At 44.4% G+C, this 20,032-nt stretch overlaps 1 protein-coding gene across 1 annotated transcript in view; it reads left to right on the top strand.

Annotated features, from left to right (window-relative positions):
- Positions 1 to 20,032, top strand: part of LOC126298335 (dynein axonemal heavy chain 5) — a gene marked incomplete at its 5' end in the record, with an annotated part of 791,472 nt that overhangs the window by 687,580 nt on the left and 83,860 nt on the right. The window contains 2 exons of the mRNA XM_049989632.1: positions 700 to 852; positions 2,599 to 2,825. Coding sequence (XP_049845589.1) covers positions 700 to 852; positions 2,599 to 2,825 — 380 coding nt within the window. The remainder of the gene's footprint in view (positions 1 to 699; positions 853 to 2,598; positions 2,826 to 20,032) is intronic.

Here is a 20,032-nt window from a genome sequence, read left to right as displayed (position 1 = left end):
TAGGTTATCCAAAATAAATCTGTAAAGACTGTAATGGCCAAGTGAAGACCTTGTTAAGAGAAACAGGGTCTGCACGAAACAAAAGAGATAGAGGAGTAGTCTAGGTTTGGAGTCTTAAGAATAACTTACAGAGAAAGAGAGGGGGGTGGGAAGGGAGAGGGGGGGGGGAGAGGCGGGAGCAGAGAGGAGTAAGAAGTACTTGATATGATCTAAAGCTACTTAAAATACAGCTGGTAAAGTAATCCGGAAAAGAACAGTTTCTACGAGATTATGGAATTTTGAGGGATCGCATTGCTTACTACCACCCGCTTGGATAGCCGTGGGTGTTAAAGCGCCGCTTCTGGGCCGTGATGAAATGTCGGGCCCGGATTGAATCCGCCCGGAGGAATAAAGACGAGGGTCAGTTTTCCACCAGCCGGGTTGATATCCAAGTCCCACACAATTTAAACAACCCGCACACATTTAGAAAACTTTCGCCCGCTTTCACACGAATAACACTACATACAGACAGCTGGGATACACATAGTCCATCCCGAGGGGGTAACGGGATGGTGACAGGGAGGCCATCCGGCGACCAGATCCTTTAACAACCATGCCGACAGTGCGGGGATGCTGGACACACGCACAAGAGAAAGAAGACGACGACTTTGCTTGTCAGAGTGGTACACTGAGGTGACATATTGTTTTTGTACTGTCCAGAGTCGCTTGGGCCGGAGTACGGGGAGGCGAGCATCCTGGACCTGGAGCTGACGTGGTCCGAGTCGGAGCCGCGCACGCCACTCATCTGCATCCTCTCCATAGGCTCAGATCCGTCGCCGCAGATCACCAGCCTCGCCAGGGCCAAGGAAATACGTTAGTACCTGCTTACCGCTCTTTTTTTTACTCACTATGGGCTTGTTATATCCAGCACAAAACACAGAACCTGATTTTAATCCACTATCCCAAGTGAACGTTATGGTATTTGAAAGAAGAGGATATTTGCAATTATTTGTCTATTTGATAAATTAAAACTAAATGTTGTGTATATGTCATCTTATTAATCAACTGTTCGACAAAAGCTGCTTTATGGGAGTTTTGTATTTCACTGTACTAGTTTCGGGCGTTGACCATCATCAGAAGTATCTGTATTACACAAAAGACACATACACTACTGGCCATTAAAACTGCTACACCACGAAGATGACGTGCTACAGACGCGAAATTTCACCGACAGGAAGAAGAATCTGTGATATGCAAATTATTAGCTTTTCAGAGCATTCACACAAGGTTGGCGGCGGTGGCGACACCTACAACGTGCTGACATGAGAAAAGTTTCCAACCGATTCCTCATACACAAACAGCAGTTGACCGTCGTTGCCTAGTGAAACGTTGCTGTGATGCATCTTGTAAGGAGGAAAAATGCGTACCATCACGTTTCCGACTTTGATAAAGGTCGGATTGTAGCCAATCGTGATTGCGGTTTATCGTAACGCGACATTGCTGCTCGCGTTGGTCGAGATCCAATGACTGTTAGCAGAATATGGAATCGGTGGGCTCAGGAGGGTAACACGGAACGCCGTGCTGGATCCCAACGGCCTCGTATCACTAGCAGTCGAGATGACAGGCATCTTATCCGCATGGCTGTAACGGATCGTGCAGCCAGGTCTCGCTCCCTGAGTCAACAGATGAGGACGTTTGCAAGACGACAACCATCTGCACAAACAGTTCGACGACGTTTGCAGCAGCATGGACTATTAGCTCGGAGACCATTGCTGCGGTTACCCTTGACGCTGCATCATAGACAGGAGGGCCTGTGATGGTGTACTCAATGACGAACCTGGGTGCACGAATGGCAAAACGTCATTTATTCGGATGAATCCAGGTTCTGTTTACAGCATCCTGATAGTCGCCTCCGTATTTGGCCACATCGCGGTGAACGCATATTGCAAGCGTGTATTCGTCATCGCCATACTGGCGTATCAACCGGCGTGAAGGTATGGGGTGCCAACAAATACACGTCTCCATCACCTCCTGTTCGCATTGACGGCACTTTGAACAGTGGACGTTACATTTCAGATGTGTTACGACCCGTGGCTCTACCCTTAATTCGATCCCTGCGAAATCCTACATTTCAGCAGGATAATGCACGACCGCATGTTGCAGGTCCTGTACGGGCCTTTCTGGATACAGAAAGTGTTCGACTGCTACAATGCCCAGCACATTCTCCAGATCTCTCATCAATTGGAAACGTCTCGTCAGTGGTGGCCGAGCAACTGGCTCGTCACAATACGCCAGTCAGTACTCTTGATGAACTGTAGTATCGTGTTGAAGCTGCATGGGCGGCTGTACCTGTACACGCCATCCAAGTTCTGTTAGACTCAATGCCCAAGCGTATCAAGGTCGTTATTACGGCCAGAGGTGTTTGTTCTGGGTACTGATTTCTCAGGATCTATGCACCCAAGTTGCGTGAAAATGTGATCACATGTCAGTTCTAGTATAATATATTTGTCCAATGAATACCCGTTTATCATCTGCATTTCTTCTTGGTGTAGCAATTTTAATGGCCAGTACTGTATTTTTTGTACTTTAGTGTGAACCAAGTATGCACGTGTTTTACAGCACTGCGGGCGGTGTCCATGGGGCAGGGACAAGAGCTGTGCGCCCGCAGGCTCATCTGCGACTCGATGGCGGGCGGCGGCTGGGTGCTGCTGCAGAACATTCACCTGTCGCTGCCATTCTGCAGCGAAGCCATGGACGCGCTCGTCGAGACGGAAAATATACACGAAAGCTTTCGTCTCTGGATGACTACCGAGGTCCACACTCAGTTCCCCATCGCTCTGCTGCAGGTTAGTTGCGCAGCTCCTTGGACAAATCATTGCCGTGGGGATCTGCACGAACGAACCACGCTGGCTGCATAGGAAGGAAGAAGTAAGGATCATTGGGTTTTAAGTATCCGTCGATGACGAGGTCGTTAGGGACGGATACAAACTCGTATTGTGGAAGAATTGCAAAGGAAATCAGCAGTGTTCTTTTCAAGGAAACATCCGAGCAGTTTCCTTAAGCAATCTAGGAAAATCACGAAAAAACAAGATGACGATGCCAGACGGTTGTCTGAATCGCAGTCCTTCCGAATCCGAATCTAGTGTGGTAATCACTGCGCCACCTCGTAGGGAGGGAGGGAGGGAAGAGGAGGAGTGAATCAGATGTCGAGCGCGGTCCTGAAATCTACACTGAGGTTGCAAAAGTCCTCCTAATATCGTATCGGACCTCCACTTTCCAGACGTACGTCTGCTGTCATACCCCATTAACGCCAACTTCCACCGCACTGTCCTAACGGATGCTTTCGTCGTACGTCCCCCACCGATTTCTGAGGTTATGTCAAGCAGTATTGCTTCTCTGTTAATACTAACAAATCTACGCAAACGCCACTGCTCTCGGTCGTTATGTGAAGGCGTCGGTCACTGCATTGTCTACGCTGAGATTAATGCCCCATACTTTGTACTCTCGGCACTCTCTTGACCTTATAGATCTCAGAATATTAAACTCGAGCTGGGCTAGCACTTGAATGGGTGACCATCCTGTCTGCCGAGCGCTGTTGGCAAGTGTGGTGCACTCAGCCCTTGTGAGGAGCTACTTGATTGAGAAGTCGCGGCTCCGGTCGCGGAAACTGACATACAGCCGGGAGAGCGGTGTGCTGATCACATGCCTCTCCATATTCGCATCCAGTGACGGCTGTGGGCTGAGGATAACAAGGCGGCCGGCCGGTACCGTTGGGCCTCGATGGCCTGTTCGGGAGTAGTTTAGTTTATATTATTTATGTTTACTGTATTGATAGGCACGGATGCTAATGCACACTTACGTCGTGGCACGCGATTTGGAGACAACCGGATCCAATTCTGGTGGAGAATAAAAGTTCCAACGCTAATATTTTGCCGGTAATGGGAGAACAGTCTGTGGCGTACAGTTCCTTAGTTCTCAGTTTGCAGCTAGATACTGGGTTCAGTTCCAAACTAGTCTCTAGTGTCTCATGGAGTGAGGGCACGTGATATTGTCGGTGGTGATACACCGGTCGATGGAAAACGATAAGCTATTCTAAAGGTTTGGTCTATCTGCCAGCACCGAATTTCCCGATCTCTCTTTCCTTATCGTCATCATCAACAGCAACATCAACCTGCCAACAACACTAAAGCATCACATATACTCATCACAGTCGCCTTCGTTCGACAGATACACACCGAGTGCACCCTTTAAGTCACTGGATCCGCATTCGGGATATCAGTGGTTCAAATCACCGTCCGACCACCCAGAATCATGTTTTTCGAGAAAATCTGTTCCAGGGACTCTCGGGATAGTTCCTTGTAATGAGGCATCCGGTTTCTTTCCTCCTCCTTTCGCAATCCTACGTTGCGTATGTGTAAGGGACAGTGAAATGATAACAAGACAGATCCAAAAAAGGTAACTAAACTGATTATAACAAGGGGCGATAAAAAAGATTCCGTCTGAGGGCGTTGCTGCAGCGTATCTCCAGCGTAGTGCGACTCCGATATGGACATAAAAGCACCGGCATACAGGCAAGGAATTAGCGTCCCATTCGTGTCTTTCCGATGACCGTGCGGTATATGTGGAAACGTGAACTATGGCGAATTTATTACCAAATGCGTCCAAACAAGACCGAAGTACTGTTATTCTTTTCTTGGCTGCCAATGACAAATACCGATAGAAATCCATCGGAGAGTGAAGAATGTACCGACATCAAAAAAGGTTTAGCATCACCCCAGTTCCCAGAACCCCTGAAGACAAACGTTAACTGTGGATATTAATGTACCCACACAAAAAAAGTTTAGCATCACCCCAATTCTCAAAACCCCTGAAGACAAACGTTAACTGTGGATATTGTATCACAGACACACTCCCTTTGATTATTCAGAGATGTCACTAAACCCGCCCAAAGATGCTAACAACCATGTATGAGCAGCCCCTATTAGATGGAGAGGGTCCGACAGCCGATCAGTTCCAGTCTTTCCATCAGGAAGGAGGTACACGGCTCGTGTTGTCAGTAGTTCAAACAGGTCTACACGGCGAATACCGCGCTTTCATCGCGTCCGCATTGTTACTTTGTGCCAGGAAGGGCTCTCAACAAGGGAAGTGTTCAGGCGTCTCGGAGTGAACCAAAGCGACGTTGTTCGGACGTGGAGGAGATACAGGGGCACAGGAACTGTCGATGACATGCCTCGCTCAGGCCGCCCGAGGGCTACTACCGCAGTGGATGACCGCTACCTACGGATTATGGCTCGGAGAAACCCTGATAGCAAAGCCACCATGTTGAGTAATGCTTTTCGTGCAGCCACAAGACGTCGTGTTACGACTCAAATTGTGCGCAATGAGCTGCATGATGCGCAACTTCATTCCTGACGTCCATGGTGAGGTCCGTCTTTGCAACCACGACACCTTGCAGCGAGGCACAGATGGGCCCAACAACATGCCGAATGGACAGCTCAGGATTGCCATCACATTCTCTTCACCGATGAGTGTCCCATATGCCTTCAACCAGACAATCGTCGGAGACGTGTTTTGAGGCAACCCGGTCAGGCTGAACGCCTTAGACACACTGTCTAGCGAGTGCAGCAAGTTGGTGGTTCCCTGCTGTTTTAGGGAGGCGTGCGCCGCTGGTGCTCATCGAAGGCGCCATAACGGCTTTACGATACGTGAATGCCATCCTCCGACCGATAGTGCAACCATATCGGCAGCATTCTGGAGCGGCATTCGTCTTCACGGACGACAATTCGCGCCCCCATCGTGCACATCTTTTGAATGACTTCCTTCAGCATAACGACATCGCTCGACTAGAGTGACCATCATGTTCTCCAGACATGAACCCTATCGAACATGCCTGGGATAGAATGAGATTTTCACTCTGCAGCGGAGTGTGCGCTCATATGAAACTTCCTGGCACATTAAAACTGTGTGCCGGACCGAGACTCGAACTCGGGACCTTGCCTTTCGCGGGCAAGTGCTTGGGTAGCTCAGTTGGTAGAGCACTTGCCCGCGAAAGGCAAGGTCCCGATTCGAGTCTCGGTCCGGCACACAGTTTTAATCTGCCAGGAAGTTTAATGCCTGGGATAGATTGAAATGGTCTGTTTATGGACGACGTGACCCACGAGCCACTGTGAGGGATCGCCGTTGAGGTGTGGGACAATCTGGACGGACAGTGCCTTGATGAACTTGTGGATAGTATGTCATGACGAATACAGACATGAATCAATGCATGAGGACGTACTACTGGGTATTAGAGGTACCGGTGTGTACAACAATCTGGACCACCACCTCTGAAGGTCTCACTGCATGGTGGTACAACATGTAATGTATGCTTTTCATGAGAAATGAAAAGGTCGGAAATGATGTTTCTGTTGATCTCTATTCCAATTTTCTGTAGAGGTTGCGGAACTCTCGGAACCGAGGTGATGCAAATCTTTTTTTTATGTGTGAATATGGGGTACCATGTCTGTCGAATTAGGATGTTGCTGCTTCATAATGACGCACGTCCCCATATTGCACATACCGTAACGCAGAAGTTACGCCAGCTCAAGTGGGATACACTCGAGCAACCACCCTATAGCTTGATCTCCCCCCGTGCGATTATCGCGCCTTCGGTCCCTGTCGGATGAGGAGTGCAGCAGGCACTTACGGACTTCTTCATGCAGCAGAACACGGTGTTCTACTAAACGGGTACTTTCAACATCGATGAGATGATAGCCTCAATGCTCGTGGCAATTTTTGTAATTAGCACACCGGTTCTGAACTGTGTGGCCTTCGAACGGAAATTTTGTTATCACCCCTTATATTTCAAAAGTAATCGACATAACTGTTAATACATTTATCCTACTGTGAGAGAAGACGATCAGTGTCATAATGGAAAAATGTTTACAGTTGCCTACAGAACCATGATTGTACCCAGGCGTGCACATCTTCGCCCGAAGCAAATCTACGGTCACAAATGTTTTTCTTCAGGGCTTCAGAAATATGGAAATCGCATTGGGAGGGATGGGTGCTGTATTGAGGATGTGTAAGGGCTTTCCAGCGAACCATCTGCAGCGTACTTGAAACAACCTTGGCAACCTTAGCCGACCGACAAGTTCCGTAGGCAGCCGCGAACATTTTGCTGTGAAGGTATTGACTGTCTTGTCTGACAGTGGGAAAAATTTATTAACAGTTGTGGCGATTAATTTTGAAATAATAAACAGTTTATTTACTTTCTTTCGATCTCCTCGTTTTCATTTACCTACCTCTGAATGTAAGTATGTAACAATGAAACTGATAGTTCTGTAAAGATTTGTCACTCTGTAACTACACTCCTGGAAATGGAAAAAAGAGCACATTGACACCGGTGTGTCAGACCCACCATACTTGCTCCGGACACTGCGAGAGGGCTGTACAAGCAATGATCGCATTCACGGCACAGTGGACACACCAGGAACCGCGGTGTTGGCCGTCGAATGGCGCTATCTGCGCAGCATTTGTGCACCGCCGCCGTCAGTGTCAGCCAGTTTGCCGTGGCATACGGAGCTCCATCGCAGTCTTTAACACTGGTAGCATGCCGCGACAGCGTGGACGTGAACCGTATGTGCAGTTGACGGACTTTGAGCGAGGGCGTATAGTGGGCATGCGGGAGGCCGGGTGGACGTGCCGCCGAATTGCTCAACACGTGGGGCGTGAGGTCTTCACAGTACATCGATGTTGTCGCCAGTGGTCGGCGGAAGGTGCACGTGCCCGTCGACCTGGGACCGGACCGCAGCGACGTACGGATGCACGCCAAGACCGTAGGATCCTACGCAATGCCGTAGGGGACCGCACCACCACTTCCCAGCAAATTAGGGACACTGTTGCTCCTGGGGTATCAGCGAGGACCATTCGCAACCGTCTCCATGAAGCTGGGCTACGGTCCCGCACACCGTTAGGCCGTCTTCCGCTCACGCCCCAACATCGTGCAGCCCGCCTCCAGTGGTGTCGCGACCGGCGTGAATGGAGGGCCGAATGGAGACGTGTCGTCTTCAGCGATGAGAGTCGCTTCTGCCTTGGTGCCAATGATGGTCGTATGCGTGTTTGGCGCCGTGCAGGTGAGCGCCACAATCAGGACTGCATACGACCGAGGCACACAGGGCCAACACCCGGCATCATGGTGTGGGGAGCGATCTCCTACACTGGCCGTACACCTCTGGTGATCGTCGAGGGGACACTGAATAGTGCACGGTACATCCAAACCCTCGTCGAACCCATCGTTCTACCATTCCTAGACCGGCAAGGGAACTTGCTGTTCTAACAGGACAATGCACGTCCGCATGTATCCCGTGCCACCCAACATGCTCTAGAAGGTGTAAGTCAACTACCCTGGCCAGCAAGATCTCCGGATCTGTCCCCCATTGAGCATTTTTGCGACTGGATGAAGCGTCGTCTCACGCGGTCTACACGTCCAGCACGAGCGCTGGTCCAACTGAGGCGCCAGGTGGAAATGGCATGGCAAGCCGTTCCACAGGACTACATCCAGCATCTCTACGATCGTCTCCATGGGAGAATAGCAGCCTGCATTGCTGCGAAGGGTGGATATACACTGTACTAGTGCCGACATTGTGCATGCTCTGTTGGCTGTGTCTATGTGCCTGTGGTTCTGTCAGTGTGATCATGTGATGTATCTGACCCCAGGAATGTGTCAATAAAGTTTCCCCTTCCTGGGACAATGAATTCACGGTGTTCTTATTTCAATTTCCAGGAGTGTATAACAATTGGTGTGTTATACAGCATCTGTACTTGAATCACATAGGAAAGTTTTTAGCTCTGTAATACTATAAACATAGAACTTAATTATTATTGGCTTTTGTAATGTTTAACCTACGTGAAGGTAGGCGACATTGCCTGAAACCTCTCATTTTGAAATAATAATAACAGCAACCGACAGATGGAAAATAAGTCTGATTTCCCTTTCGCATATTTTTTCATCATGAATCATTATCATTTATATCTATGTCTCGACTCCATAAACCACTCTTCGGTGCATGATGGAGACTACTTTTGGTATCACTGTTATTTACCCCTTTACCCTTTCCAATGGCGAATGTTGCGTGAGGAATACGACTGTCGGTTAGCTTCCGCATAAACTCGACGTGCCCTGAGTTTGCCATCACTGTCATTTCGTGACATGAGTGTAGAACGACGTAACGTGCCGCCGGATTCTCTAGAAATTTCAGTGGCGTACCTCTCCACGATGCACAAACCCCTGATTGTGGCGTCTACCACTGGAGTTCGATCTGTGTCGCAGCGACGCCTCGTCATTACAAATCAAACTCTTGACTCTCAGAATAACGAGCAATATTCAAAAATCAGCTGAACGAGGGGTTTGTAAGCTCCTTCTTTCGTGGATAGATTACATTTCGTTGGGATTCTTCTAATGAAATGAGACTAGCATCTGCCTAACCTACAACAAATAATTTTTTTTCAAATCTCTCGTTGAAACATATTTTGTCAGTTCCCTATTGGCATTATAATTACTTCGCAGTATAATTTCACATGAAAAACCCGAGATCTTGATTGTGGTGTTCATGAACACAATTCATCGAATAAAATATTTCCTTAAATTCTGATTCTCAGAGTTAATTGGATCTTATATCAATATTTCAGGTTGTTGAAGCCCCAACAATCGTTTTTCAGTAAATTAAAAATTACAATAAACTTCACACCAATTCTCAACTCCGCTATTTGTCTTAAACTTACTTAAGCATAAGATCGCATATTAAATGCTCTTTTCATAATACAGGCATCCTATAGTGGCTCTGAGCACTATGGGACGTAACAACTGAGGTCATCAGCCCGCTAGACTAAGAACTACTTAAACCTAAGGACATCACACACATCCATGCCCTAGGCAGGATTCGAACCTGCGACCGCAGCAGCAGCGCGGTTCCGGACTGAAGCGCCTAGAAACGTTCAGCCACAACGGCCGGCGGCATCCTATACAATTTCCGAATACTCAGGCCTCATAGGAACTTGACATGACATATCCAGTCATTTCGTCATTTCCCATGGCTTCTAGCGATACGCAGCATCCGTAGTGCTTATCAAAAATATAGCCAACTGCTCTCTGTCTTAATAAACAATCTGTAAACCACTATAAGCCGAATGGGGAAATCACCAGCTTGCTACAATACATATCAATTCTTGTAATAAAAACCAACATCTACGTCCACACCTACACTCTGTCAACCACTGTGAAATACATGGCAGATGGTGCGTCCCATTGTACCAGTTATTAGGGTTTTCCCCGTTCCATTCAAGTACGGATCGAGGAAACAATGATCTTTTAAAGGCATCTACCAGTGGTGTAATTAATCTAGTCTTTTCTTCGCGAATCTTGTCTTCGCGATTCCTATGGGAGCGACACGTAGGGGTTGTATATTCCTATATTCATAACTAAAAGTTGATTCTAGAAACTTTTGAACTATATTTTCACGAGGAGCGTCTACCAGTTCAGTTTTTTCAGCATATTCCTGGCACTCTCTCATGAGATGAAAGAACCTGTGATCTTTCGTCCTGCCCTTCCTTATAGCTGTTCAATATCCGCTGTCAGTTCTATTTGGTACGGGTCCCACACACTTGAGCAATATTCTAGGACGAGTCGCACGAGTGCTTTGTATGCAGTCAGCTTTGTAAACTGATTGCAGTTCCCTAGTATTCGGTCAATGAACCATGCCATCTGATTTGCCTACGACCGAGATCGCGTGTTCGTTCCATTTCGTATCCCTATAAATTGTTTCATCCAGGTAATTTTATGAGTTGACCGATTCCAACAGTGACTCATTGATACACTAACAGGATACTGTGACTTCTTGTTTTGTGAACTCCACACTTTTACATTTCTCATCGTTTAGAGCAAGTCGCCAGTCTTTGCACAAATTTGGAATCTTAACAAGATCTGAATATTTGTGCAGCTTCTTTCTGACCGTATATAATCATACACGGTGATCGGCAAACAGTCTGAAAAGCTTGTAAGGGTGTTGCAGGGTAGGTTGTGCTGAGTAATAATTGTTCAGGAAAAAATTCGGTACGTTGCGCCGTTTCCGAGTTAGTTAGATTGAAGGTAACCAATCAGGCAGATGTGCCTGCAAATTCAAGCGTCCCGCCAGATACAATTAGTGTCAGTTGTGCTCACAATGCGGGCCGCTGTGGCCGAGCGTTTCTAGGCGCTTCAGTCCGGAATCACCCTGCTGCTGCGGTCGCAGGTCGAATCCTGCCTCGGGCATGGATGTGTGTGATGCCCTTAGGTTAGTTACGTTTAAGTAGTTCTAAGTTCTAGGGGACTGATGACCTCAGCTGTTAAGTCCCGTGGTGCTTAGAGCCATTTGAACCATTTGTGCTCACAGTGTAGATGACAGCGGACGAGATTACTCAGCCTTCAGCTTCGGTTCGACCCTTACTACCGTACCATGTCCAATTTTTGTATTTCTCTCTTGTTCGGTTTTAGTAAATCAAATGATGAACATGTTTGGCGACACGGTATCTGGCGGGCCTCTTGAAATTGCGCTCGTAAATACCAGATTGGCTAACTTCAGTGCTAACTAACTCGGAGACGGCACACCGTATCACACTTTTTTGTTAGCAATTATTTTTCAGCACAATCTACCCTGTAACATCCTCACAAGCTTTTCAGACTGCTTCTGACCACCATATAGATAACCGCATCATCTGCGAAAGGTCTTAGGTTACTATTTATATTTTACATCTATATCCATATTCCGCAAGCCACCTGACGGTGTGTGGCGGAGGGTACCTTGAGTACCTCTATCGGTTCTCCCTTCTATTCCAGTCTCGTATTGTTCGTGGAAAGAAGGATTGTCGGTATTCTTCTGTGTGGGCTCTGATCTCCCTGATTTTATCCTCAAGGTCTCTTCGCGAGATATACGTAGGAGGGAGCAATATACTACTTGACTCTTCGGTGAAGATATGTTCTCGAAACTTCAACAAAAGCCCGTACCGAGCTACTGAGCGTCTCTCCTGCAGAGTCTTCCACTGGAGTTTATCTAGCGTCTCAGTAACGCTTTCGCGACTACTAAATGATCTTGTAACGAAGCGCGCTGCTCTCCGTTGGATCTTCTCTCTCTCTCTTCTATCAACCCTATCTGGTACGGATCCCACACTGCTAAGCAGTATTCAAGCAGTGGGCGAACAAGCGCACTGTAACCTACTTCCTTTGTTTTCGGATTGCATTTCCTTAGGACTCTTCCAATGAATCTCAGTCTGACATCAGCTTTACCAACGATTAACTTTATATGATCATTCCATTTTAAATCACTCCTAATGCGTACTCCCAGATAATTTATGGAAGTAACTGCTTCCAGTTGCTGACCTGCTATTTTGTAGCTAATTGATAAGAGATCTATCTTTCTATGTATTCCCAGCACATTATACTCGTCTACATTGAGATTCAACTGCTATTCCGTGCACCATGCGTCAATTCGCTGCAGATCCTCCTGCATTTCAGTACAATTTCCCAGTGTTACAACCTCTCGATATACCACAGCATCATCTGCAAAAAGCCTCAGTGAACTTACGATGTCATCCACAAAGTCATTTATGTATATTGTGAATATCAACGGACCAACGACACTCCCCTGCGGCACACCTGAAATCGCTCTTACTTCGGAAGACTTCTCTCCATTGAAAATGGCATGCTGCGTTCTGTTATCTGGGAACTGTTCAATCCAATCACATAATTGGTCTGATAGTCCATATGCTCTTACTTTGTTCATTAAATGACTGTGGGGAACTGTATCGAGCGCCTTGCGGAAGTCAAGAAACACGGCATCTACCTGTGAACCCGTGTCTAAGGCCCTATGAGTCTCGTGGACGAATGGCGCGAACTGGGTTTCACACGACCGTCTTTTTGGAAACCCATGCTGATTCCTACAGAGTAGATTTCTAGTCTCCAGAAAAGTCATTATACTCGAACATAATACGTGTTCCAAAATTCTACAACTGATCGACGTTAGAGATATAGGTCTATAGTTCTGCACATCTGTTCGACGTCCCTTCTTGAAAACGGTAATGACCTGTGCCCTTTTCCAATCCTTTGGAACGCTTCGCTCTTCTAGAGACCTACGGTACACCGCTGCAAGAAGGGGGGCAAGTTCCTTCGCGTACTCTGTGTAAAATCGAACTGGTATCCCCTCAGGCCCTGCGGCCTTTCTTCGTTTGAGCGATTTTAATTGTTTCTCTATCCCTCTGTCGTCTATTTCGATATCTACCATTTGGTCATCTGTGCGACAATCTAGAGAAGAAACTACAGTGCAGTCTTCGTTTGTGAAACAGCTTTGGAAAAAGACATTTAGTATTTCGGCCTTTAGTCTGTCATCCTCTGTTTCAGTACCATTTTGGTCACAGAGTGTCTGGACATTTTGTTTTGATCCACTTACCGCTTTGACATCAGACCAAAATTTCTTAGGATTTTCTGCCAAGTCAGTACATAGAACTTTGCTTTTGAATTCATTGAACGCCTCTTGCATAGCCCTCCTCACTCAACATTTCGCTTCGCGTAATTTTTGTTTGTTTGCAAGGCTTTGGCTATATTTATGTTTGCTGTGAAGTTGTTGTACCACGGTGGCTCTTTTCCATCTCTTACGATCTTGCTTGACACATACTCATCTAACGCCTATTCTACGATGGTTTTGAACTTTGCCCACTGATCCTCAACACTATCTGTACTTGAGACAAAATTTTTGTGTTGAGCCATCAGGTTCTCTGTAATCTGCTTTTTGTCACTTTTGCTAAAGAGAAAAATTTTCCTACCTTCCTTAATATCTCTATTTACGGCTGAAATCATCGATGCTGTAACCGCTTTATGATCGCTGATTCCCTGTTCTGCGTTAACTGTTTCAAATAGTTCGGGTCTGTTTGTTACCAGAAGGTCTAATATGTTATCGCCACGAGTCGGTTCTCTGTTTAACTGCTCAAGATAGTTTTCAGATAAAGCACTTTAAAAAAATTTCACTGGATTCTTTGTCCCTGCCACCCGTTATGAACGTTTGAGTCTCCCAGTCTATATTGTCAGCAAGATCATTAATATACATGAACAGCACTTCCCTGGGTCACGCCCAGGATTACTTCTACATCTGTTGATAATTCTCCATTCAAGGCAATTTGCTGCTTCCTCCATACCAAAAAATTTTCAAGCCAGTCACAAATTTCGCTTGATGCCCGATACGATCGAGTTTCAGATAATAAGCAAAGACGTGGTATTGAGACAAATGCTTTTCGGAAATTCAGAAATACTGAATCTACCTGACTGCTTGATCCATTGCTTTCATTATGTCATCTGAGAAAAGTGCGGGTTGAGTTTCATATGGTCAATGTTTCCAGAATCCACTCTTCTGGCATGGAGAAGGTCATTCTGTTCGAGATACCTCGTTACGTTTGAACTCAGAATATATCCAAAGATTCTACAACAAATGGATGTCAAGGGTACTGAACGGTAGTTTTGTGGGTCATTTCGGCTACCCGTCTTCAACTGCGAGTGTGACCTGCGTTTTCTTCCAACTATTGGACAAAGTTTTTCGGTCGAGGTATCTACGGTAGATTAAAGCTAAGAGAGGGGTAATTTAGCCGCAAATTCACTATGGAATATGACAGAGATTCCATTGGGCCCTGGAGCTTTGTCCAGTTTTAGTGATTTCAACTGTTTCTGAACGCCACTGGCATTAATATATACATTTCACTTATATTTCCAGTGGTGCGAGAATTAAATTGCGACAGCATTCCTAGGTTCTCCTTTGTAAAGGAACATTTGAAAACGGATCTAAACATTTCATCTTGTGCTTCATTTCGGCTCTAGTCCGCGGTGATTAGACACTAACTTTGGTGTCACTAACAGCCTTTACATACGATCAAAATTTCTTTAGGTTCTGTGAAAAATCTTTCAAAAGTATTCTACTAGGGTAATCACTGAAGGTTCCACGCATTGCTCTCTTGACAACCAAACTCTGTTCGTTCAGCATCTCTCTATCTATATCCCTATGCCTGATTTACATCTGTTATTCAGTAGTCTCTGTTTCTTTAGCTTTCCTTTACAGTGACTGTATACCATGGAAAGTTCCTCCCATCATGAACTGTTCTACTGGGCATATGTCTATACAATACATGGTCAACTATTCTTTCAAACTTGAACCACAGCGCCCCCTACGTCCTCCTGTGCATCAGTGAAACCTCAAAGTTCCTCATTGAGATATGGCACTACTGCTTCTTTATCTAGTCTGGTAAACATATAAATCCTTCTGCTTCTTTTAGTTGCTCATTTTTCTTTGGGTACCACTTTTACTACAACTGCTTCGTGGTTACCTATACCAGTTTCGATGTGGACTTCCTCAAGAAAGGATAGGTATATTTTTTGCCAATCGATCTAATATATTTCCATCATGAGTGGTTTTACGAACCATCTGTTGTATAGAGTTTTCAGAAACGCATTCAGTGATGTTTCACAGGATTTCTTGTCACGTCCACCACTAACAAAACTGTAGCTCACCCCCAACTGATTGTTGGATGATTAAAATCCCCTCCGATGATTACAGTTCTGGAATGATTACAGTCCCATCCGATGATTATAGCATGATTGGGGTATTCACGTACTAGCGAACTGAGGTTTTCTCTAAAGTTTTCCATTAAATCAGGAGATGAGACTGGTGGTTGATATAATGCTCCAATTATAGTTTTATGCCCACCCCCGATAGTGAATCTCGCCCAGATAATCTCACAGGTGACATCAGTTTCTGTTTCTGCAGATTTGAGTTTTCCTGTCTACTGTGACAAAAAATTCACCTTCATTTCCCATTAACCTACACTTTCGATATTACGGAGAGAGTTTCAACTTACACATGTTTCACATTTTCTCCTCTAGCCATCCCTGTAATAGAATTTTAATACTTTCTTTTCCTTCTTACAATGTTTGCTCAGCTATGAAGTGCGATTGAACTTAATACGCTGATGTGCTTGCTTTCTTCTTCTCCCAAAATCTCTTCATCTTCTCACTGCGGTTTTTCTTACTTTCTCTGTCCATGTTTTCTTGGGATTAGCTCTAAAGTGATGCCTGTCAATTAATGTTTTGATTGCAACTCTGTCCTGTAGCATTTTGTTTGTAATGCCTGTTTCCTGAAGGTCTTTTTCAACTTCAAGTATCCATTCCTTTTTAACTTTCATTGAGAGGGCAAATTAGAGAATCCTTTTGATAAAGTTTCATATCGTCCATTTTGAGACTATTGCTATAAAAATTCAATACTCTTTTCGTGAAAGTATCAGAAATTTTTTCGAAATTTTGATATTGTTGATGTGGTCTTCAGTCCTGAGACTGGTTTGATGCAGCTCTCCATGCCACTCTATCCTGTGCAAGCTTCTTCATCTCCCAGTCCTTACTGCAACCTACATCCTTCTGAATCTGCTTAGTGTATTCATCTCTTGGTCTCCCTCTACGATTTTTACCCTCCACGCTTCCTTTCAATACTAAATTGGTTATCCATTCATGCCTCAGAACATGTCCTACCAACTGATCCCTTCTTCTAGACAAGTTGTGCCACAAACTTCTCTTCTCCCCAAACCTATTCAATACTTCCACATTAGTTATGTGATCTATCCATCTAATCTTCAGCATTCTTCTGTAGCACCACATTTCGAAAGATTCTATTCTCTTCTTGTCTAAACTATTTATTATCCACGTTTCACTTCCATACATGGCAACACTCCATACAAATACTTTCAGAAAAGATTTCCTGACACTTAAATCTGTACTCGATGTTAACAAATTTCTCTTCTTCAGAAACGCTTTTCTTGCCATTGCCTGTCTACATTTTATATCCCGTCTACTTCGGCCATCATCACTTATTTTCCTCCCCAAATAGCAAAACTCCTTTACTACTTTAAGTGTATCATTTCCTAATCTAATTCCCTTAGCATCACCCGACTTAATTCGACTACATTCCATTATCCTCGTTTTGCTTCTGTTGATGTTCATCTTATATCCTCCTTTCAAGACACTGTTCATTCCATTCAACTGCTCTTCCAAGTCCCTTGCTGTCTCTGACAGAATTACAATGTCATCAGCGAACCTCAAAGTTTTTATTTCTTCTCCATTTATTTCAAAACCTACTCCGAATTTTTCTTTTGTTTCCTTTACTGCTTGTTCAATATACAGATTGAATAGCATCGGGGAGAGGCTACAACCCTGTCTTACTCCCTTCCCAATCACTGCTTCCCTTTCATGCCCCTCGACTCTTATAACTGCCATCTGGTTTCTGTACAAATTGTAAATAGCCTTTCGCTCCCTGTATTTTACCCCTGACACCTTCACAATTTGAAAGAGAGTATTCCAGTCAACATTGTCAAAACCTTTCTCTAAGTCTATAAATGCTAGAAACGTGTGTTTGCCTTTTCTTAATCTTTCTTCTAAGATAAGTTGTAAGGTCAGTATTGCCTCACGTGTTTCAGTATTTCTACGGAATCCAAACTGATCTTCCCCGAGGTCGGCTTCTACTAGTTTTCCCATTCGTCTGTAAAGAATTCGCGTTAGTATTTTGCAGCTGTGACTTATTAAACTGATAGTTCGGTAATTTTCACATCTGTCAACACCTGCTTTCTCTGGGATTGGAATTATTATATTCTTCTTGAAGTTTGAGGGTATTTCGCCTGTTTCATACATCTTGCTCACCAGATGGTAGAGTTTTGTCTGGACTGGCTCTCCCAAGGCCGTCAGTAGTTCGAATGGAATGTTGTCTACTCCTGGGGCCTTGTTTCGACTCAGGTCTTTCAGTGCTCTGTCAAACTCTTCACGCAGTATCGTATCTCCCATTTCATCTTCATCTACATCCTCTTCCCTTTCAATAATATTGTCCTCAATCGCCCTTGTATAGACCCTCTATATACTCCTTCCACCTTTCTGCTTTCCCTTGTTTGCTTAGAACTGGGTTTCCATCTGAGCTCTTGATGTTCATACAAGTGGTTCTCTTACTTCCAAAGTTCTCTTTAATTTTCCTGTAGGCTGTATCTATCTTACCCCTCGTGAGATAAGCTTCTACATCCTTACATTTGTCCTCTAGCCATCTCTGCTTAGCCATTTTGCACTTCCTGTCGATCTCATTTTTGAGACGTTTGTATTCGTTTTTGCCTGCTTCATTTATTGCATTTTCATATTTTCTCCTTTCATCAATTAAATTCAATATTTCGTCTGTTACCCAAGGATTTCTATTAGCCCTCGTCCTTTTACCTACTTGATCCTGTGCTGCCTTCACTACTTCATCCCTCAAAGCTACCCATTCTTCTTCTACTGTATTTCTTTCCCCCATTCCTGTCAATTGTTCCCTTATGCTCTCCCTGAAACTCTGTACAACCTCTGGTTCTTTCAGTTTATCCAGGTCCCATCTCCTTAAATTCTCACCTTTTTGCAGTTTCTTCAGTTTTAATCTATAGGTCATAACCAATAGATTGTGGTCAGAGTCCACATCTGCCCCTGGAAAAGTCTTACGATTTAAAACCTGGTTCCTAAATCTCTGTCTTACCGTTATATAATCTATCTGATACCATCACTCTCTATACATGCGTCTCATCCAGATGCCCTCAACACAAACTGGACAAAACATTTTCCTAAGCAAATTCCGTTCTTCTTTTCCTGTGTTTTTAGTTAATGATCTGCTTCCAATGTTTGCAGTCTCTGGTGCATATTACGTGTCAGGTTGGATTACTTTGATTAAATGTTTTACTTTTACAGTAAGAGATACTGATTCTTTATTTACCTATTCCATGAATTCTATAAGATTTTGTGATTTAATAATTCTCTCTTTGTTTACTTTAAGATTTAATTCAGAGGTTTGGATTATTTCTCCTAGGTACTTCAAGTCGGATACTTGAGACATTTGTCCAAACTGTGTAAAGGTAGATTGTTCATCTAGATATAGAGGAGAACCTTCCATTTTTTGGTTTTCTTTATAAGAAATATTGAGTCCACTTTCAGCTGCTATTCGTGGAGTTCTTCACGGGTGTTAATTGCTTCTTCTCTATTGTTTGAAAAGATCCGTAGAACGTCTGCACAAGCTAAGCATCATAAATGAATTTCAGTTTCATGTAGTGTGTAAATGGTTATTTCTTGTTCTCCATTCTCCCATATCCTAACTCCTTTTTCTAATACAAGATTTAACAGTAAGGGGGACAGTCCGTCTCCAGGTCGGACCCCTGTTTTTATATCAAACGATTCAGACATTTCGCCTTGGGTTTTAAGTTCTGAACTGATATCAGTTAATGTTTGCTTAATCAACTGACTTGTCTTTCTATCCACTATAAATCTTTCCGGAATATTAAACAGTGTACATCTGTCTATTGAATCATTTTCGAAAAAAAATTTCAAATAACTGGCAGCACTGAAATCCCTCTGTAGTTATTTATTCCAGTGTTATCCACTTTTTGTGTAATGGGTTGATTATGGTGTACTGTCAATCTTTAGGGATTGTTTGCTCCAGCCAAATCTCTGTAAGAGCTTGAAAGCAGCGTGCATTACATTTATTTTGCTTCTCTTTTGTAGTAAATTTTCCTAGAAGAGATCATAAGACCGCATGTGCCTTCGAAACCATATTTTCTCTCATTAAGAGCTCGCCTTAATATGAGAATAATCTGGCCCGATACTCAAATTACTTTATTTCATATCGCAGCATTTAATGGTACCACATTTATTAGTAAAATATTTCATGGAATAATAATTAATATCGCAATAGATAACGCAAGTGAATATGAGCAGTCATGGAAGGGAACGTTTCGTAAGTAACTTTATGTTTTCTTACACAGTTCATTCCTATTTCTGTTCAGAACTTTGCAAATCCTCCTTCTTCACATTATAAGCGTGTTACTCCTTCTGGGGGAAAGTGATTTGGCCGGAACTAGCAATGGCTTAGGTGCTGAGAAATAATTTGCTTCCTTTTTCGTTTGTAATCCATATTAATTCTCTTAAGGCCAAGGATTTGCGGGAAGAGTTTGGAGCAAATTT

The sequence above is a fragment of the Schistocerca gregaria genome, chromosome X (genome assembly GCF_023897955.1).
Source record: "Schistocerca gregaria isolate iqSchGreg1 chromosome X, iqSchGreg1.2, whole genome shotgun sequence".
Taxonomy (NCBI): domain Eukaryota; kingdom Metazoa; phylum Arthropoda; class Insecta; order Orthoptera; family Acrididae; genus Schistocerca; species Schistocerca gregaria.
This window is presented reverse-complemented; position numbering and strand designations above follow the sequence as displayed.